At 37.2% G+C, this 22468-nt stretch overlaps 2 protein-coding genes across 2 annotated transcripts; one reads left to right on the plus strand and one right to left on the minus strand.

The window, feature by feature from the left end:
* The first annotated feature begins 6633 nt into the window (after nucleotides 1-6633).
* LOC137724723 (exopolygalacturonase-like) lies at nucleotides 6634-9729 on the plus strand. Its single transcript, XM_068463437.1, has 6 exons — nucleotides 6634-6664; nucleotides 6707-6783; nucleotides 6983-7291; nucleotides 8247-8762; nucleotides 9285-9290; nucleotides 9502-9729. The coding sequence occupies exons 1-6, from the start codon at nucleotides 6634-6636 to the stop codon at nucleotides 9727-9729; spliced, it is 1167 nt and encodes a 388-aa protein (XP_068319538.1).
* Nucleotides 9730-15559: 5830 nt separating this feature from the next.
* On the minus strand, nucleotides 15560-22174 carry LOC137726464 (polyadenylate-binding protein-interacting protein 9-like). The gene is made up of 10 exons (XM_068465398.1): nucleotides 21435-22174; nucleotides 20398-20508; nucleotides 20254-20298; nucleotides 18259-18331; nucleotides 18060-18172; nucleotides 17881-17940; nucleotides 17708-17755; nucleotides 17536-17604; nucleotides 15969-16030; nucleotides 15560-15883 (listed from the first exon to the last, which is right to left on the minus strand). Exons 1-10 carry the CDS (start codon nucleotides 21687-21689, stop codon nucleotides 15829-15831), a joined length of 891 nt encoding a protein of 296 aa, XP_068321499.1. The 5' UTR covers nucleotides 21690-22174; the 3' UTR covers nucleotides 15560-15828.
* Nucleotides 22175-22468: the final 294 nt, after the last annotated feature.

Below are 22468 nucleotides of genomic sequence, written 5' to 3' on the forward strand. Positions count from 1 at the left end.
GGTCTCTTTCCTAAGAAAAAAGTTACTGCTATCTTTCGGATGATTGCATATGGATCATCTACAGACAAGTGGATGAGATAGCGAGGATGGGGAAATCAACCATTCTTGATTCCCTTATAAGGTTTTGTGGAGCAATCAAATCTATCTACACCGTAGAGTACCTCCAGAGACCTACTGAGATGGACTTGTAAAGGCTTCTGAAGAAGATCGAGATATGAGGTTTTTCTAGGATGATTGGAAGCATCGATTTTATGCACTGGATCTAGAAAAATTGTCCAAGTGCATGGCAAGGCGCTTATGGGGACAGAAAATGTGCAAAAAGTATCATTTTGGAAGCTGTGGCATCTTTTGATACATGGATTTGGCATGCCTTTTTCGGTGTTCCGAGAGCTCAAAATGACCTCAATGTCCTTACCCAATCCCTAGTGTTCAACAATATCCTACAAGGAAATGCATCAAAAGTCACGTACTGGGTTAACAGACATAAGTATGATGAGCCATACTACCTAGCAGACGACATTTACCCAAGGTGGTCATCGTTTGTCAAAATAGTGCCACGTCCACAAAGTGCAAAGGAAAAACACTTTGCAAGCTATCAAGAGGGGTGCAGGAAGGATGTGGAGTGTTGTTTTGGTATCCTCCAAGCTCGCTAGGCGATTGTCAGGGGTACTGCCACAATGTTTGATTTAGAGTTGCTTCGATCCATTATGATGACGTGCATCATTCTTCACAACATGATTGTGGAAGATGAGTACGATTATGATGTCGTTGATGAGTATGAGCCAAACACGATGAACAATTCCAGAACACAAATATATTATGCTCATGAAGCCACCGAAAAACCCGTGCAACACGAGCCGTTAGAAAGGGTTGGACGTTACAATGAAAGACTCATTTAACGATATACTGCACTTCAAAGGCCATATATGCACAATACCCGGCAAATTGACTTGATAGAGCATCAGTGGGAATTGAAACAAACTCAAGATACGTAAGTTCATTTAGTGTGTTTGTTTTTATTTGGCGTGTTTATTTAATTTTATTTGGTGTGTGTTTTTTTTTTTGTTCATTTAGTGAGTTTTTTATTATTTGGTATGTTTATGTAACTTTATTTGGTGTGTTTATGTCCTTTGAATAAAGATTCTCTTAGTATAAATAAATTACCAAATTAAATAAATTTACTCTTAATTTACTCTTACTTTAAAAAAAGTATTAAATTCAATAAATAATAAATTACAACTCAAAGTGATTAGAAAATTATGGGCTCCGATTACAAACAAAATGATTGGCAAATTATGGGCTCGTGAATGGATCATCATCACCTAACAAATTTGTGGTGCTAGGATGATCTTCTCTTGTCGTGCTAGGACCATCTTCTCTTGTTTTTGCTTCTCTTGCACACCTCATTCGCACCACGTCCGCTTTCTCCGACTTCCGAAAATATTTAGAATTCAAAGACTTCCCTTCTAAAGGCATGTTCATAATGTCACGATCTTGTTGAGCTATTCTTTCTTCTCTAACCTGTTCCTTTTCTTGCCTAAGTAGCTCTCTTTCTCTCTCATTAGCTTGAAAGTCTCTCTTAACAACTGCAGCTTTTGCCTCATTTATAGCCTTATCAGCCTCAAATTTAACCATTTCCCACACCAAAGTCAATTCACCTTGGCGAGCAAGTTCTTCCATATACTTTGCATAATCATTCTTGGAAACACTCCATTTTCTCTTTGAAGTCTTCTTACCTTGAGGTCTAATTGGATAACAGGTCAACCCCAATGCTTGTTCAGCAGGGGTGTTTCAAGCACTTCTTCTTCATCATCTTCATGAACATTCGAGGCATGATCGGGCGTAAAGTGTAGAAGGGTGTTGTTCATGAAAACTTCTAGACCGACAAGCACAACTCTGAATTTAGGACAATCTTTGATAATATTCCAACATTCCCATCGGGTGAATGATTGCTTTTGGTTTTTGGATTTGGCGTTATACCAAGCTTGTGCTTGAAATGTCTACACAATGCGGGAGAAGAAATAATTATAATCAAAGTAGCTAATGTAAATTTGGGTATAGTACAAACAAATGAATAATATATTGTTACCTAATCCGCTAAATTTTCTCCATTTCGAAGATTACTACTAGCTTGTGCCAAGGCGTCTCTCCACATACTAAACGATTGGCTAAGTATTCTCCAACGACTGAACATCGATTCTTTGGTTCTTTTCCCACCAATTTTCTCAAGATAATTAGCATGAATAAGACTCCACATTTCTCGCAATTGCATCTCATTACCTGTAATCGGATCCTAAATAACTTCAATCCAATGGACGAGGAACTGCCACGTGGCCTCCAACGGTAACATTGCGCAAGCCCGCGCCGTGCGGCCACAACATCTGAAATTGGTCGAGGACGCGCCCCCACACGCCTGACTAAAAAATATTAAAACCGGGCTGACGTCACCATGATGCCAGCGTTGCATCATACCCACCTCGGGCTCTTGGGCCAGCGATTCTAGCCGGCCCTCTTGCTCTCACCCGCTTCTGTGCAATCACCCGGATGGCTTGGACATGGTTGCTCAGGCTACTGCCCTTTGTTTTGGGGCCTGTTGTTGGGGCTACTCCACATGGTGGAGTTGCTCTTAGGGAGAGGATGGTCGCCAGCTATTTATGGTGGTGATGGGAGAATAGTTGACATGACAATTATTCCTAAATTAAATAGGAAGTTTTGAGAGTTACCTTTTGAATTAAATCAATAAGGGATTGATGAAGGGAATTTGAATAAATTCCCTATTGATCACTTGTAACTCTTTCTTGATTGATGCGCGTGGGAATCCGGGTGTGCCTCGAGAGTAATCTCATCTTTTAACCCAAAAATTCACATGTTGCCTCTATAATTTTTTGGATTATTTTTTACTCCACAATATCTACGTATGATATTACTTTTATGAAAGTGAGGTTGAATGAGAATAGAATTGAACATAACACCGGTGTAAAGATGAAGTTTTCACGATTTGAGATATGACGTATGATGTTGTTTGTACCATGTCGACCACGCAAGAATCCCACATAGGATGAGAACAAGAAGAAGCTCCCGCGTCATGATGTCTACGACTGGACCCCGCGCCCACATCGATAGAAGAAGAATAAATTGATATCCATGCCTCGCCTCTAAAAGTGTTGAAACTACATCTTCTGTTATGGTTACTTGTTTAAGTTAATCTCTTATATTTTGTAAATTCTAAAATTATTAACGAGAACACTCTACAACTTGAACCACTTTTTAACATAGATGATGTTAGTACAAATTAAAATATAAAATATAAAAACTTATTTCACCAAGAAAACTAAAAATACAATAATATCCTAGCTAAAACTTCGAATGTTTCTCGGTTTCGATCATTCTATAATCTATCTGACATATTTCGATCATTCTATCTCGTACATGTCTTTATCACAAGAATAATTGACCCGCAAGTTATTCTACACCATAATGTAATTATCTAAAACACTCGTTAGTTTTCAAGTTCGACATTTTTTTGTTAAAAGGTACGAAAGTTATCATTATATAAAGAAACTTACAGTTAGCTAGGTCCATGTACACTAGCAAGAGTATTTCTACAATATTTCGGGTCACGAATTTTTTTTATTTGATGGAAGAGGGGATTTAAATATGATTTTTTTTTGAAAAAATAAACACCGCTAACTAAGGGGGTGTATTGTATATGGAGTTTGATAGATTTTGATTAACTCTCAAATTCAAGTGTATTCAATATAGAGTATTAAGAAGTCAATGAAAGTCATCATGTATTGAATAAAGACTTTTTATGACTTCTAAAATGTCTATGAAAATCTTGTGGTATTCAATTATGATTTTTTGTGAGTCTACAAGGTCCATATGTATTCAAAATTCATCTACTTTAAAATATTTTAAAATATTTTAAAAACTCATGAACTTGGAGTTCTTTTATAGTAGGTCTTTTGTCATAGCAAATCTAACCTCTCTCCCCTAAGATTTTGACAGCTTTCATTTTTCTTAATTCTATTATGATATATTTCACCACCTATATTAATGCAATGACTATCATTAAGACCATTTCCACCATCATGTAGCCACCACCACCTTACTGTGACCACCTCCTCCACCCCAACCGCCGCCACCGTCATTAGCATGAGCATCATCGTCACCCCTATTATGACCACCACCGACACCTCTACCACTATCATCACCACCCCGTCACCAACGCCTCCATCCCTACTCCACCATCTCAACACCACCCACCGCCATAATCACCAAAGACACCAACTTTACTACCACCATTTTGCCCATAGTCACAATGTGACATTTCCACTACAATTGTTACTACGTCCATCAAAGACCATTTTGTCATGGTTAGGATCACCATTTCAATAATGAAAACTTTAAAAATAATAATGCTTATAAATATATTGGTCATTAAAAATTCATGACAATCCACGAAATTCTGTAAAATTTTGGCATTGAACTCTTTAGAATTCTACAAAAGTCTATCATTTAAATCCTTTATTTTCCACGAAAGTATATCATTAAAAGTCTATGGAATTTTATGGAGTTTACAATAGTCGTAAAAATTTACTAAATCCGCAAAAGTCTATCACTTTAAAAACTCAACAAAAGTTCATGAGAAATGTTAAGGGGACTCGTTCAAAGTGGGACTTTCCATGTGGACTCTCTGCCACCTTGCAGTTAAAGTTAATTCTCATGCCAACATTGTAAAACAATGTGCAAAAGACATAAGCTGGCGGAGAGTCCATGGAAAGTCCTACTTTTAAGAGAGTTTCTTTAGCATTTATCAAGTTCATATAAATCTTAATACACTATACCACCTAAGATTATATACATTCTTGGCAACACAAAGCAAGGTAGATTATCAAGCCAAAAAAGTATATAATCCAAAATTTAATAAAAACAAAAATTGAGAGAGTTTTCATTTCATATCCTTTTTTCTTAGAGAATGTGTATAGGCGTAACCGTACGTATATAGCTTTTAAATATCTAATTGGATGTCAAATTTTGATTTTTATTTGCCATTGAGTCAAAGGGTTTGCGATATGCATCTTTACCCCTATAAAAAGTCTTTATTCTCAACCATATTAATTTATGTCTATGGGGTAAAAATAAATTCCATTTATTTATTTAACCATGTAAAATTTATGAATTTACTTATTTTCCCAAAAGTAGATTGTATAAAACACTACATTATTCCATTTTATGAACATTTAACCAAGTAAAAACTCTAGTTAATAAACAAAGGTCATAGTAATAGAAAATTATCAATTTAATGACTTGAGACCTATATGAAATTTTTATAATGTATTATATTATAAAGTTAATGAATTATTTAGTATGTTATCCTCAAGTCGAGACCACTAAAAATTATCAAGGTAATATTGTATTACTTTTTTTTTTTCCTCCAAAATATTGTAGATTTAGTTTAAATTATTGTTAGTGTAACATCCCACATCGCCCAGGGGAGTAATCCTTAAATGTATATTCTCATCCCTACCTAGCACGAGGTCTTTTGGGAGCTCACTGGCTTCGGGTTCCATAGGAACTTCAAAGTTAAGCGAGAAAGGGGCTAGAGCAATCCCATGATGGGTGACCCACTGGGAAGTTGCTCGTGAGTTCCCAAAAACAAAACCGTGAGGGAATGGTAAGCCCAAAGCGGACAATATCGTGCTACGGTGGTGGAGCGGACCCGGGAAGTGATCCGTCCCTGGCCGGGATGTGACAATATGGTATCAGAGCCAATCCCTGGCCGGAAGTGTGCCGACGAAGATGTCGGGCCCCTAAGGGGGGTGGATTGTAATATCACACATCGCACAGGGGAGTGATCCTTAAATGTATATTCTCATCCCTACCTAGTACGAGGCTTTTTGGGAGCTCATTGGCTTCGGGTTCCGTAGGAACTTCGAAGTTAAGCGAAAAAGGGGCTAGAGCAATCATGTCATATTGTCACATCCCGGTCCAAGACGAATCACTTCCTGGGCTCGCTCCACCACCGTAGCATAATATTGTCCGCTTTGGGCTTACCATTTCCTCACGGTTTTGTTTTTGGGAACTCACGAGCAACTTCCCAATGAGACCACCCATCATGGGATTGCTCTAGCCCCTTTCTCGCTTAACTTCGAAGTTCCTACGGAAACCGAAGCCAATGAGCTCCCAAAAAGCCTCGTGCTAGGTAGGGATGAGAATATACATTTAAGGATCACTCCCCTAGGCGATGTGGGATGTTACAGTTAGATTTTGTTTAATTGTACGAGATGATATTTTTTTTATTTTATAAAATGTTACAGTTACCCATATCTCTATTCGATTACATAATTAGTCATCCTCCATCTTTAGATATTTTCAAAAAGAGAATAAAATAGTCCAATATAAGATTAAATAGGAAAAACATTCAAACTAAATACCAAAAGTAAGGACCGTACCATGAACCAAAATCATCATATTAAGAGGAAACAAATCTTTTTATCGCTTCATCATAGGCAAACCCTACGATGAACAATATAACATAAGTTATATATATACAAGAAGGTTTGCAAGAAGCCCAAAACACAGGAGGAAGATAAAGATAAAGAACCCAAAAATATAAGTAGAAAAGGAGACATGGGTACGGGTTTGATCATATCTTCTCTAGGTAGGTCCTTCTTGTTATTTTTCTCGTTGGTATGCGTAACAGAATGTCTGGATCAAGCCAAGTATTTCAATGTGAGGAATTATGGAGCTGTTGAAGGTGGAGAAGCTGATAACAGCAAGGTAGTTATTTGTGTTGTATGACTTGCAATTTCTTATTTATACTCTATGACTCTTGGGTAGCAAAGAGTGTGGACCCTTCGCCTTTGGTCATCTCTTACCCCGATGAAGGAGCTAATGTCGCCTAATCTTCTATTTTCCTTTGTTACATAATTATGTTTATAAGTACTAACAATAACTTTCTGCGAGTACATGAATTTAGGCATTTCTGGAAGCATGGAAAGAAGCATGTCAATGGAAGGGAAGGGCACGGGTTGTGGTTCCCAGAGGTACATTCAAGTTGTATCCAGTGATATTCTCAGGTCCATGCAATGGTCCGATTGCCTTTCTGATTGAGGGGACTTTGAGGGCTTCAATTGATCCATCAACATTTAGTACTGACAGTTGGATAAACTTCCGGTACATCGATCAGTTGGTAGTGACCGGAGGCGGTACCTTGGACGGCCAAGGAGCCTCGGCTTGGCATCTGAACAACTGCAAAACCAATCCCCAATGCCAGGCTCTTCCTATTGTAAGTTCTTGATAGAACTTCTCTCTCATTTTTTTTAAATGGAAATGTATTAATGTAGGCTCTTCCTTCATGTCCTATTATTTTGCTACTAATTTAAATGAGTAGTGCTAAAAAAATGCAGTTGACCATATTAGGAGACAATTAATAGGTATATTTTACTATTTATTGTGACAAATCTTAATTTATATATTTATTAACTGCCTAATTTGGCCAGAAAATGTGATAAACTAGATAGAGACTTTTTATTTTTTTTTAAACAAACGATATTTTTTACAATAAGGGGAGGGGAACGTGCTTAACCTCACAATGAACTAGAAATAATGTGGCTTTGGCGATAATCGAACCTAATACCTCTCACTTACAAGTGAAAATGACTACCACTAGACTGTAGTACTAGGTGGCAACTAGATAAAGACATTAGAAGATATGCATTACTTTTTTTTGTTCTAGATGATAAAAAACTTGAAAGATATGCGTTAGTACCCATTTTGAAAAATTATTGTGTACAACGTAATATGTACCAATTACATGTTATAACCACATGAGCATCTCCACATCCCTTTTGCTGCGCCACATCAGCAAAAACTTACTCCAAGGATGAGGTAATTAATTGGCTTGGCAAAAAAGCCCTAGGAAAGTTTGATAAGGTTATTTTGCCTTATGAAAAAGTTTAGGCAATGCAAAAGTGATATTTTTAGGCATTGTTTGCGCAATGCAAAAGCGATCTTTTTTAGGCATTTGTTTGACCAATTGTTTTATTTTTTGGAGTCACTAATTTCTGTGTTACCAAATATTAAAGATAAATTGTCACATATGTCATCAAAGTACGTATTTATCTTAAAAATTTGCTATATTTCTTGAATATGCCCTCTAAATACATAGTATTTGTGTTGTTGATTATTCCACTAGTACAATTTAACATCTTGTTCTGTCTCGTCAAATATTATCGTATCAGTCTTTGAGTTTTGACTTCATCACAAACGCAAGAGTTGAATACATAAAATCATACGACAGCAAGAATGCCCATTTCAAAATTTTCGGATGCCACAACATGGACTTTAGGAAAATCAAAATCTCAGCTCCAGCAGACAGTCCGAACACCGATGGCATTAAGATCGGAAGCTCATACCGAATTAGAATCGCACGTTCCACGATCGCAACGGGCGATGACTGCGTAGCAATGGTGACCGGAAGTAAGAAAATCCACATTTCTAAAGTTGTGTGCGGTCCCGGGCATGGAATCAGCATCGGAAGCCTAGGAGGGCATGACAAAGAAGACGCTGTGGTAGGAGTGGTGGTGAAAAACTGCACATTTTTGGGAACGGAGAATGGTGTGAGGATCAAAACTTGGGCTTCTCCTTATACCAGCAAGGCTTCGAATTTTACGTTCCAAGACATTTTTATGGATGATGTTCTGAATCCCATTACAATCGATCAAGAATATTGCCCCAACCCTCCTTGCAATCAACAGGTATATATTTTACATGAACCCAGTTCCTAGCTAATATATATTAGTCTCTTGCATTCCCTATAGAAAATAGATATATAATAAATACATATATATATATATATCTATATATATACATGATAATATTTTCTAATTAGGGTTTTGATCTATTAGTTGTGAGACAAACAATTAATTAGGCTATGCAGTTAAACAATTTCCACGCAATTAGTAGTCTATACCAATATTAGAACAATATAACATGTCTCTTATTTTTACAAGAGAAAATTTTCCTATAAATTTAATTTCTTCATTAAAAAAAATCTCTAGCTATTGATGTTTTTTATGTTGATACGGTGTTTATGTTTATTTCATTTTCTGCTTTTGTTTTATTATTTTTATAAATACATACCTAAATAACCCTGAATTTAAAACGCTCAATGTCGAAGAAGAAGAAACTTAAAATATATGTAAGAGGATCTTATTTTGTACCAATATAAGAGAATATCTCTCAAAACAATTTGACTTTTATGTTGCTGGACTATTGAGCAGAAAGTAGAATCTAATTTGAAGGTGTGACCTAGATTAACAGTTAAGAATTAACATCAAACTGTGTCTATCTGATGATAAAAGAATATTACCCTATAGCAGTGTTCAAATCATGATTTAGATCTTATTCGTCACAGGATTTAGACTGCAATTATTCGACAAAAAAAAAAAAAAATGAACTTAATTGAACAAGGGGTTTCTTCTTTCTTGTGTGCAGACTTCTTCGAACGTGCAAATCAGCGACGTTACATACAAAAACATATGGGGAACTTCCTCGTCGGAAGTAGCCGTAAGTCTCCGATGCAGCAAAAGCAGGCCATGCAAGAACGTAGTGCTGGACATCATCAAGTTGTCCCCTTCCAATCCCAGAGAACGTTTGAGTTCCTTCTGCTTTTATGCAAAAGGAGCCTCTTATGGCTTACAAGCCCCTCCATCTTGCTTATAGTTGTAGCTCAATTAGCTTTATGATTTCAAGTTTTATGGCTCACAAACCCCATGTTTATCTTTTAATCATAAATCTGTAGCTAGAAAATCACCTAGTTTTGATTGTCCAGTGTCAAAGAAACATGAATTAAGCAGCTGGTGGATCTAGTTATAGACAACTTTGCATATATCATAGTTAAATGTAATCAATATCTATTATAAATCCAATTATTCCTGCAGTTTCATCCACCTAGTGGAATTTCATCAGTGCTCAAGTGGTTGTGTTGTTTTCATTGGTATACACTGAAAGAGGAGGGGATCAAACACGAGACTCTAATTCTATATCAATAAATGCTCTTACCAGTTGAACTACAAGCCCCGTGTCTCGTGTTTGGTCTCTATAATTGAATTCAATTAGATATCACTAGATTTGATTGTCTTAGAGGAACAAGTGCACCTCAAATCTAGTGAGTTACTGGAAAACAAATTGTTGATGCACAAAATCGGCGAGGACTTTGGTACAACAGAAAGTATCTAGTTTGTGACCTTCGCTAGGTTGCTCTGGTCATTAGTGGAGATAAGTATGTAAATGAATAGAGATAGAGAAGCAAATAACACAAGATGTACGTGGTTCACCCAAATTGGCTACGTCCACGGAGTAGATGAGTTCTCATTAGTTGTGAAGGGTTTACACAAATACATAGGTTCAAACTCTATTTTTGTGAGTTCTAGTGAATAGTTTAGTACAAATGACATTAGGGATTATTGTGGGAGAATGATCCCCTTTTATAGAAGAGAGTTTCTAGCTTTGTTCTGACATTGACACGTGTCGTGTTGTGATTGGCCTCTGATACCGACACGTGTCGCGCTGTGATTGGCTTCTCATACCGACATGTGTCGTGTTGTGATTGGCCTCCTGGTTGGAGGAAAAGTCTTGTGGGTCCTTGACGGTATGCTATTGACCGGTGCTTAGTAGTTTCGGGATTGGTTAAGTATGGTACAAACAGTGCTCCCCTAAGTTCCCGAGTAAAGGAAGCTCCTCGGTTGGGGACTTGCAAGATCCAAGCCATTGAGTAATCACGAAACATCCAAGTACCGAAGTGTGGTGTAGCCTTCATTTGCCTTCTTTGTCCTGTAAGTAGATGTGGCATCTTCTCTTGGAAGTACTTTTCCTTTATCCAAGAGTGGTATCTTTGGTTGGCATTGACGCACAAGGTAATGTATCATTTTCATTTGAAGCTTACTTGTAGTTTCAGGTTTGGTCAAGTGCGATACAAACCATATAGTAGGAGTCCCCCAAGTCTCTAATCGAGGAGATCTGCCAAAGGAGGTGACAGACAAGCTAAGCAATCAAGGTTCTACGCAATCAGTCTTAGATCAGTAGGTTGATCTTGGGTTCCAGCTGATTGTGCCCATTCTCCCTGTCTCTCATTCAGCAATAAGGATAAAGAGAAGAAACAGGGAGAAGAGATGATATGAGGTACTCTTGTTTTTGGAGAAGATGGACGAATCGGCACGTGCTTTGTTGTACTTGACTTTCCACATGTGTATTCTTGAACTGGGCTGGAGGGTTTTCTGGTTTTCTCCAAAGGAGCGAGCCGACTCCAGAATTTGAGGGTCAAAACAAGTCCGTCAAACCTGGAGTATGTTCGATCTTGATGATATGGGATACTTTTGCTGTTTGACAAAGTAGTAGGTGTGGTATGGCAAAGCTTTGTTCTTCGACGACGGTGCTAGCAAAAGGCTGTTGAGGCTTCTCGATCTTTTCAATTAGAGCAATGATGCCGAGCTTGGATTTGACTTAGACTCTTCCGTCTGAATTGTGAGGTTCCACAAGAAAGGCGTCATGCTGTAGTGATCTGTTTTAGCTAGCCGTTGAACCTTCTGCTTCAATCTTTTGTATAGCATAAATAGTGCACAACCTTTGCATTTAAATGGTTCTTCAGAGCACGACTTCTCAATGACTCATCCATACTTGGCAGCTTCAGTGTAAAGAGCCAATATCGTACCAACTATTCTGAGGTATTTGCCGAAGGAATTCATGACCTTGACAATAGTTAAGGATGAGTACTCGAGAGCAATGCTAGGCAAGCGACCAGGCAAAGGTTCCGGGCGATCAGTTCTAGATTGGAAGTTTGATTTTAGGTTCCGACTGATTGCATTATTTCTCCTTGTCTTGCATGTAAGAGTAAGGGCAAAGGAAAAGACAGGGAAAAAGCATGATATGGGATACTCTTGCTTTCAACCCTGATGATATGAGATATTCTTGCTCTGATGTGGCTGGTTGGCATGGGTATTATCAAAGGAGAAGAAAACAGAGTATTTCGAGAGGCTAGATTGGGAGGGCCATTTTGGATGTGAGGAAATGTTGAGCATTTTTTTTTATTTGGCAGGTCTACCTGGCTGTGGAGGATGGAGGTCGACATATATAGGAATTGTCCCAACAACAAGTGGTAATGATGTTCCTTTACCCTTCTCGGTCAAAACAATGTAGTGGTCGCTGCAAGGTTCACGTGTTTTAACTTTGTCAGAGCACTTTGAAAAAGTGGTCTGTGGTATCCAGAAAGTTGATGTTGCGTGTGAGGATTGTGGACAAATTTTATTCAATGAAATCCGACTTCTCGAAGTTCGGGGAACGGTGCCTCTTCGATTTCTGAGCAGACAATCTTGTTGGGGATATGGTTCTTGAGATTCGGAGAGCGGTGCCTTTTCGATTTCTGGGCAAGCAATCTTGTTGGGAGTGTTTTCTCAGATGTGAAGAAAAGTTGGGCATTTTTGCAAGTTTGCTTTGCCACGGAGCACAGAGGTTGACACACATAAGGATTTTCCAATAATCAAGTAGTGGTGCTGTTCCTTTATCCTTGTGGGTAATAGTAGGGTAATTGGGCCTTCAACATTTACCTATCTTAACTTTGTTAGAGTTCTTTGGCAAAGTTGTCCTTGGTATCTGAGGAACTAATGTCGCGTGTGAAGATTGCTAATAAATTTTAGCCCAGGAAATCCGCTTCTCGAAATTTGGAGAGTGATGCCTCTTCGATTTTTGAACAAGTAGCCCTATTGAAGATCTGGCTCTTTCTTTTATAGGAGCAACAATTAAGTTCAAGGAGTCCATTCTGAAAGTTATTGCTTGTAGGAATTTTTTTCTTATTTTCGTACTTCTGAGACTTACTGTACTTCATTTTTTTTTTCTTCATCTTTTCTGAGAATGTCTGGCCCGTACGACCGTCGTTTGGACTTGAATGCTGTAGAAAAGGTAGCCATGTCTCCTCAAGATAACATATGACGCTCATCCTTCTTATCTCCTACTGGTCCCCTTACTATTGGGGACTCTGTGATGAAGAATGATATGACCGCTGCGGTGGTGGCCAAGAATCTTCTTACTCCCAAAGACAACAGACTACTTTCCAAACGATCCGATGAGTTGGCTGTTAAGGATTCTCTGGCTTTCAGTGTTCAGTGTGCAGGTTTTGTGTTTAATATGGTCCAACGCCTATTTGCTCGAACCCGCCAAGTTAAATCGTTGGCGGCTGAAGTGATTCAAACAAGAGATCAGAGGGCTTAAGCACGAGAATAGACAGTTGCACATGCTCGCACATAGCTATTCTACAACCATGAAGAGAAAGCTTGACCAGTTACAGGAATCTGAGGGTCAGATTTTAAATGATCATCAGAGGTTTGTGAGTTTGTTCGAAAGGCATTTATTGCCTTCGTCCTCTGGGGCTGTACCACATACTGAAGCTCCAAATGATCAATCTCTGGTGCCTCCTCTTTCTGGGGTTATGCCCAGTACTGAGGCTCCAAATAATCACCCTCCGGTGCCTCCTATTTCTGGGGTTTTGCCGAGTGTTGAGACTTCTCCTGAGTAGCCTTTGTGAAGGCGCCCTCCTGTTTGTTTGTTTTGATTCATGTGTATGCACGTATTTGTAATTTATCGAAGATATCAATAAATAAGCTTTACTTCATTCAACGTGTTGTGTTAAATACACTAAGGTATCCTTCACTAAGTTCTTTGAATTTTTTATTTTCTTGAGTGAGGAAAACTTCTCGGTTGAGGACTTGAAAAATCCAAGGCACTATGTAGTCGCGAAATTTCTGAGTACCAAGGTGTAGTGGTATATAGTAGGAGTCCCCCAAGTCTCCGGTCGAGGGAGTTGACGAGGGAGGTGTCTTGCTAGTAGGCAATTTTCCAAACAAAACTTCATCATTTTCCTTTCTAAGTGATTGCCCAAAACTCTTCATTCATATATATTTGGTATGAAAGTTGTTAGGCCCAAAGAAGGGGAGGCCTATGCTCTTTTTTTTTTTTTTTCTTTTTTTTTTTTTTTTTTTTTGGGACAAACACAAATGTTCATATAGAGGTGGACTGCAACAAGAAACTTGGGTATCAAGTATCTCATTGCTTGAGAAAGGTGGTGGTAGGATTGGTTAAGATTGATTAATTAAGAGAAGGTTCTATGATTTCAGATCCTTTGAACAAACCAGTCCCAGTTGTAGTCTTCAAAAAAACGCATTGCAAGGATGGGAGTGTTAGCTGATTTTGATGCAACAAATTCGTGCGAGTTGTGTATTAATGTTTCTTTCAGTCATTATGTTCTCAAATACAAGTTGTTAAGTTTTAAAAATATGCATTGAAGCACTGATGATAAAGCCTTCTTAACTTATAAAGTTGATTGCTGTTGGTTGTTTAAAGTTTCCCTTGAAACACAACATTGAGATGAACTGTTTTCTCAGTTACAAAGAGGACCAAGTGTTGGATGTGTTTTTTTTTTTTTTTTTTTTTGAACGATCGATATTATCTACACTAACAGGGTGGTGTGTGAGAATGGGCTAAGCCTCACAATAGGCTAGCAATAATGTGGTTCAAATTCGTCTTTGGCCAGAATCAAACCTAAGACCTCTCACTTACAAGTAAAGAACAATATTACTGAATTGTAGTACTAATGACAAAAACTTGTTACCATGGACTTTGTTAATTCTAGGATTCCATGTTATGTTGTACTGTGATGAACAAGTGTTGGCTCTAGTGGGAGAATGCAAGTCTTATTAGAGCCAACACTTGTTTTTCACGTGCTTAAAGTCTGGAATCATAAGAGATTAGGATTGGCTATACTTGTAAGCTATTAAGGAATGTATACAGGCAGTTTCATAGCTAGATAAGAATAGGTTTGTTTCAAGCTGATATGGCTGCTATAGTTTTGTGGTGCCAAGGATTGGTTTGATAAGGATTATATAATGGGAAGCGTCCTTGTTGAACACCATTGTTTCCAGTACAAATTAGGGTCCTGCTCTCACATTTGATACGCAATACAGAAAGCCTCAAGCCCCATAAATTGAGTGTTGTATCCTGGGAGGCCGGGAGTGTTGAGAAGCAGAAGAACTATAACCCTGGCTTCAATGGCTTCTTCAGGTAAGCGGTTCAATTGCTACTGTGATATGATTTCCGCCTAGTTAATAATCTTACAAGAGATGGTAGACAGACACGACCCATCTTGGTCTGCTATATTCACTAGACAACCTGTGCATAAAATAAGCTACGAGTAATTCCTACTGCAGTCCGTCATCGATGATTTCGATGTCGGATATAGCCGAAAAATCCTTTACAGCTCAAAACTGTAGCCTAAAAGGCACAAAACATCTCACAAACAAGGAAAAGGTTAGCGAAGCATAGAAGGGAACCTAGTTCTTCGCCAGGGTTATAGTTCTTCTGCTTCTCAACACTCCCGGCCTCCCAGGATACAACACTCAATTTAGTCACCTGGTGTTTTACCCTCCTAGAATTACATCACATCAGAATTTAACCAGAGAATTGGTAACTGGAGCATTGCAACATTTATTCAGTAAACACAAATCGGTATTTAAGCTTTCGAGTGCGTGCAGTGTGAGAAAGGACATACTCAAGAGTCATAACAGAACTGAACTGAACTAGAACTTTAAAAACAACGACGAGGTTAAATGTACGACTGCCAAGATCCAAACCATCTTTTAAAACTTCAACTGAAGCAGGGTAAACTGCAACGGAAAAGATGGAAATACTGAAAGGAATAGACGACAAAACAACAAAGTTCCTCAGACTTGTAAAGCCCTCCAAGCTCCATCCACGGATCTTTTCTTGTGGTATTGGTTAATGCAATGGACGAGTAACGCGTGGTCTCACAGGAGTCTTTGAAGGACTTACCCTACAGAATTACGATATATGCAAGATATTAGAATGTTGAATCACTCGAAGAATTACGACAAACCTCATTGGATCAGTGACCACACCTGATGGGTTGTGCTCCCAACACCATTCCGCTACAATTGAGCGCAAGTATAGCACTTTCCGCCTGTTATCAGTGAAAAAGAGCAAGGCAATAGAGTTTTTCAAGAGAAAGATCATTTGTGTTGAGGAATTACAGCCAAAAAGTTTAAATTCCTGTAGAACATTTTGCTAAACATCTAATGGAATGCCACATAAATCTCCATATGCAGTCGTAATAATAAAACGAATTACACTGGAAGAATGGACCTCAAATCACCACATACATGCACACTTCCACACATTCACACCATAATCAAAGATGGAAATACTAGCTTTCTAATGGAAAGATCAAGAAGGCACAGAAGAAAATTTTGACGTATCGGGTTTTTTTTTGAAATTTCTTCATTATGTCATATCACAAGTATGCCAGTCTTCATAAATGAAATACTGCCAAAGCATATAATGTGTGGATGTCCCTTAGTAAGCAGATATGGTGATACTTTGAAGTTAAACGAATATCACAATGACAAAAGGATAGAAGATGGCATACGAGTGTCAAACCCAAAAGAACTACAACAGAAGTGCTAAGTCCAGCACATAAAAACACACTGTGACGATAATACACGAGCTCAATCATTCCAAAACAACCTAATATACAGAAGTTCTATTACACAAGCTCATTTCCACCATGGCAAAGATAATTCCATTTTACTTGGAACAATAGCTCAAATTCCCGATAATACATTATGTGAGCTATATAGCAACAAATGCTAGAACATTTGAGCAAAGTGCCTTTTTTTCTTATTTCTAAATCTTTTTTCTACAAAAGTGTCTTACACTTGCAAACATAAAAGATTTTTTTATCCTCATGCTGAATGGGATGGAGAAGAGGAGGAAACAATGCACGGATTTAAAAAAATAATAATGAATCTGCGTGCATCATTTGAGAAAATGACAGATTTCTATAGCATGGATCCTAATTTATTCCCAACAAAATCTTCGTCCCACTTCTCTTACATAAAAACAAATATTTCAATAAATGGAAAAGGAACCTTTCTCAGAGAAACAACTTAGATCCTAGACTTCAAAGCTATTTACCAAAGAATACGCAGCAGAGCCTAGAAAAAGAAGGAAGTTAAAAGCAGTATAAAATTAATAAGAAAACCATCAACAACAAGAAGTGGTATTCAGTCCAATAGGAGCTTCCCAAACTCCTCAATGCACTAATACAAAAGCAGTTCATGAAGTTACTTTTGGAATGCAATTAACATATGCCATTTCATTTATTTTTTTAATACATATTAGCATACGAAAACATAGTGACATAAAAAACCCTCAGCCAACCGCAAAAATAGACCGGACCAAAAAAGATAATGAGCATATCTTATGTCTGTACATATATACTAGGCACCATAATAAGAAGTAAGGACCAGATATCACTTTTCCACATGATTTGCAATCAAAATAGAAACGCAAACGGAAAAAAATCAAATATAGTGTAGCAGTATGCAGATTCAACCGAAACATAATGAGCATATCTTAACAAAACTTTGACTCTAATCTTCATTAACCTTAATATTGTAAGCTCACCATTGCAAATTCAACAAAAGCTATACGAGTTGAATGCACATGATCCCCCAAAAGCCTCAAACGAGTAACCTGCAAGTTTTAAAAAGATATCAATATGAAGTCAATTTCAATAACACACACCATTCAACCCTAAATAACCATAAATAAATAACAGCTGTGGAACTCGTCCTACCTCACCACAAGCTGTTTCAAAGAAATTCTTGACTTCAGCTTGAGCAACCTGCGCACATACAGAAAATTATCGAAGATTCCAGTTATTCAACTGCCGTATATGTATGCATGGGGAACAAGGATGCACTGAGGAAACCAAAAATTTCATTCTGGTAAAACAGGAATAGTGTATACCTTCTTATCAATATTTGTACAATACACAGTCCTGCTACACATTTCCCGCTCATCTTCTGACTGCAAATGAAATCATAAAAAAACTTCTGAGCAAAAATCTTCATAGTGAAACCTTATCAAAACTTTAATACACACATCATTAAGAAAATAAAGCCAAAATTTTTAAGAGTTATTCATACCCTGGGGAGGAATGTAGGATTCACAGGAAGGATGGCAGTTTTTGAGGGTAAGACCCTGACAGGATAGTACCCAAGCATAGTCCCACCAAGGCTCAAAGCGGCTCTTGCACCATCTGTATGACAAAACTACCATGTAACATGCTATACATGCAATCATAAAATGTTATAGAGGGCTTGCAGACCAAAATAAAAATCTTACGCTCATCAGCAAACTCCACAAATGCAAAACGGAGTACTGAATGCGGATCACCACAAATCCGGCAGTCAACAACCTTCAAATATAAAGATTACAACAAAAGTTTAGGTCTTCCATTTAAGGTGATAAACACTGAGGAAAAAGAAACCACGTTATTAGACCCTATTATCCTTGCAAAAGACCTAAGTTACATATTTGACATTAACAACAATGCTTATGGCATTAACAACAATTCCTAATGCCAAAAGAATTAGGGTATGTTTGGGTGAAGGACTTCCAAATTCCAAGGGATTTAGGCAAAGTGATGAAGAAATGGATCACAAAAAGTTAGATAGGAGGGACTAGAAATGCATCAAATGAGCAACAAAAGTATGTAAGAGGGTATGTAAGAGCATTAGAAATGCAGCAAGAGAAACTACACCTCTTTCCGTAAAAACAAAACTAACTGCAAACAAGGTTATTTGGATTTGGAAACGTGGAAAAGCATACATTAGAAAATCGTGAGTCTTTTCTGTAATGTGTAAAAGACAACTGATATGATTTCGTATTCAAGTAAAAGAAAATCAGTTAGGGAAACATCTCTATTAAGAAAAAGCCTTTGTTGTTTCAGTTACCAAGATAATAGAATTATCCATCTGAGAAACTAAGATTGAACTGGAAATTGACAGCAAGATTAACTTTTATTATGTTTCTTTCTCCTGCATAACATTTAGTTTAAAAATTTGGAAACCTTACGTGACCTCAACTCCCTCATAGATCATGTAAAGGAAACAGGATCACTAAGTCAAGCTCTTTATCTTCTTCCACTACCCTTAACGTCGTCAAATGAGCAGGACAATAGTACCACATGGATATGTGAGATTGAACTGGAAATTGACAGCAAGATTAACTTTTATTGTGTTTCTTTCTCCTGGATAACATTTAGTTTAAAAATTTGGAAACTTTACGTGACCTCAACTCCCTCATAGATCATGTAAAGGAAACAGGATCACTAAGTCAAGCTCTTTATCTTCTTCCACCACCCTTAACGTCGTCAAATGAGCAGGACAATAGTACCACATGGATATGAGTTAACATGGCAAGCATGTGAGCAACTTTCATTCACGTTAGTATAAATCTGGATTGACAGACCACACTGAAACAGTTTTAAAAACTTAAAGAGGCAATGTCTGAAATAAATACAGGGACTAATATGGAACATTCGACAAAGCAGGAGAAAAAGTGATGGGAGTAAAGTTTAGACTACCCCTTCATTTATAATAACTATAAATTAATAACCCATTTGTAGTCAGACTGTATTCAAGAATAAACCCTAGAAAGCAAGAGTCTCATGACAATAATCCATAGCCACAATACAGAAGAAAGCTCTTTTCCTCTTAATGTAAAGATATTTACCAACCAAAGTCCCGCAGAACTATAGTCCGAAATAGTACAATCTCATTTATATTAACATCAATAAGAAAATAAAGGCATGATACATAGCTTAACATAGAGCCAATAATAGAAACACCAAAATCTCTTAGCCAGAAAGAATATCAAAGCAACCTCAAACTATGTTGAACCCATGTGTGGATGTGGATCAATTCAATATGTCATTTCGTACAGGTGTTGCATACAAGGTACCATAAATAAACTTGTTTATGCCAAAAGTTTCAATGATAATAATCGTAAATGTAAACTGGCAGAGGATAATCAAATGGCATTCACGAACACTAATACAATATACTTCGTCACATGATCTCAGTCCTCATTGTTTAGAAAGGAATGATAGTAGTAAGCAACACAGAACATGAGAGTTTTCATTTCAGGAAGAAGTGGATGATAGCTAATCTTACGAAGGAAAAAAACTCTTGTTATAGAATTCATGCTCTATAAGTTGAACCACAAAATTCTAGAGAAAGCAAAGAAAAGAAAAGGATGCCCCAGTTCTGAATTTACATTGAATAACCACAATTTGTAAAATCAGAAAACATAATCTGGGAAAGCAATGCAACTTACTTGTCCGCAACTACTAAATATGGCAGCAAGACGCTCTTCGGTAACCTATATAAGAAAAGGAGAGTTTTTATAACAGCCATTTGATTGAAACTAGAAAGGCAAAGAAAACCCAATCCAGGAATCAAGATCTTATAATTCACTTACTTGCTGATCAATATCAGAAACATATACTGTTCGCCTAATATTACTTTCCCGCTCAGCTCTGAAAGCTCTCCCACTAAGTCTTCGCTTCCCCTGATTAAAGTTATTTCTTCTCTGGAAAACAAGAAAGGTACAAATTAGTATAACAAAATATAATGAAGGAAAATAATAACTACATGTGTATAGTTATCGCAAGCAACTTCCTAATGAAACTGTCAATTTTGTTTTTCTCAAGCTAAGTCGTTTAAAGGTCTCAGTTGATAAGAGTTCCAACAACTAAATCAGTATAGTGAAATTACTAAAAATCATAGTCATAATGACAATAACAATAACGACCATGATCAGAAACATAATTATGATTGAAAAAGTGCACCAAATAGAACTCCATGCCGAATGATGAAGGTGATTGCTATGCATATCCCAAAAGACTCTGCTAACCAAATGTGCAGCGACTTTCCAACACAAACACACCACCCCAACCGAAACAGAATATACACTGACAATCTGAAGGCCCAACAAATACATAGAATTCGTATACTCACAACAAGAACAAATAAAAACTCGAACTCCAGATCATGAATTCAAACTATACCAGTAAACAACTGAATTTTAATCACACACTACAGATATCATGAATTCAAACTATATCAGTAAACAACTGAATTTTAATCCGACACTACAGATGCAGTTACAATACTGGAACATATACACCCTGTTCATTTATATCATAATCAGCAATCACTAAACCATTTGAAAATTAATGATCATTAAGGAAAAAATTGTTGCAGCAGAGAACTCAAGAACCTCGCCTACCGACAACCCGAATAGCAACCAAATTATCAATTCAACGATAAACCCAATTCAAATTACATTATATAAAAATTACAACAAATAGAAAAGCCCCGTTTAGCTCAAATCCATTACATAATTCATATTCATAAGAAAAACAAAATATAAAACCAACCCTATATTCAAATTACACGAAAAAAAAAAAAAAAACAAAACAAAACAAAAAGAGATCAAAAGAGAATGATCAGTACCCTTCGAATGTTGGCCTGATTATCATTGGGTGAGAGCTTATTGTTATTGAAAGAGTTTTCAAAATTGGAATGGTGCTGGGGAGAATAAGATGAAGGGAAGAACTCTTTGGCTAAAGGGTTGAGCTTGGTGAACATATCCACCAGCTTCTGCACATCGAATTCTGATTTGGATTTAGAAATGGGTTTTGACATTGAATCCAAGTTGGAGTTTTTGGCAGAGGCTGCCTCACCGGAAATCTCAGAAACCGCAGCCATAGAATCAAAACCCACCACCGAGATTTTTATAAAAACAGGAAGGGAAAAAAATAGCAGCTTCTACAATAAGAAAGATTGAAAATTTATAAGAATTAAATAAAAAAATAAAACTTTATTTGTTGCTCTTGTGCTCTGTGTAGGTTGCTGTCCCTCTGCAAATGAGGGTTTATTAGAGCTTTTGAGATTTTAGAGCGTAATTGAACAAAAATAAACAAAAACGAAAAATGATTGAAAAGAAAATGGTTGGAAGAGGAATATGAATATGGGTTTAGTAGAAAATGATCTGAGAGCTGAAGTGGTGATGGAGAATGGAGATGGATGGAAGTGTTGGGAGGAGCAAACAGTTGGCTTTTGGGTTTGGCTTCTTTCGCTAAATGCTCTAACCCTTCTCTCTCTCTCGGTCTCTCCTCTTATTTTCTTTCTTCTGTGTGGTTTTTTATTTTGGGTTTGGCTCTTTGTCTTGCGCTTCTGAGAGAGGAGAGACAAGAGTGAGTAACAGTCATTCATGTCATTTGTTGAAGTGTAACAGATATACATATGTCATTCAAAACTACCCCTTGAGTTTTTCTTTTTCTATTTTAATTTGTTTTTATATAAGAATGGATAATACTATAACTTGTTTTTCTGATATTTCTAACAGTCAGTAACAGTAAAAATTAAATTTATTTGTTCTTTGGCTTAGTTTACGCAGGTTGGGTAACAAAGTGTGTCGATTCCTTTGCAACTAAATTCTAAGTCTTTTTTTTTTTTTTAATTAACAATTAAACTTTATTCTACTA

The sequence above is a fragment of the Pyrus communis genome, chromosome 2, assembly GCF_963583255.1.
Source record: "Pyrus communis chromosome 2, drPyrComm1.1, whole genome shotgun sequence".
Classification (NCBI taxonomy): domain Eukaryota; kingdom Viridiplantae; phylum Streptophyta; class Magnoliopsida; order Rosales; family Rosaceae; genus Pyrus; species Pyrus communis.

Coding starts and splice junctions, on each gene's coding strand:
- LOC137724723 (XM_068463437.1), top strand. CDS start 6,634: ATGGGTACGGGTTTGATCATATCTTCTCTAG. Junction 6,665..6,706: donor TTTGATCATATCTTCTCTAG/GTAGGTCCTTCT, acceptor TATGCGTAACAG/AATGTCTGGATCAAGCCAAG. Junction 7,292..8,246: donor AATGCCAGGCTCTTCCTATT/GTAAGTTCTTGA, acceptor TTATCGTATCAG/TCTTTGAGTTTTGACTTCAT.
- LOC137726464 (XM_068465398.1), bottom strand. CDS start 21,689: ATGGCTGCGGTTTCTGAGATTTCCGGTGAGGCAGCCTCTGCCAAAAAC. Junction 20,299..20,397: donor TTTCTGATATTGATCAGCAA/GTAAGTGAATTA, acceptor TTTCTTATATAG/GTTACCGAAGAGCGTCTTGC. Junction 17,756..17,880: donor GTACAAATATTGATAAGAAG/GTATACACTATT, acceptor GTATGTGCGCAG/GTTGCTCAAGCTGAAGTCAA.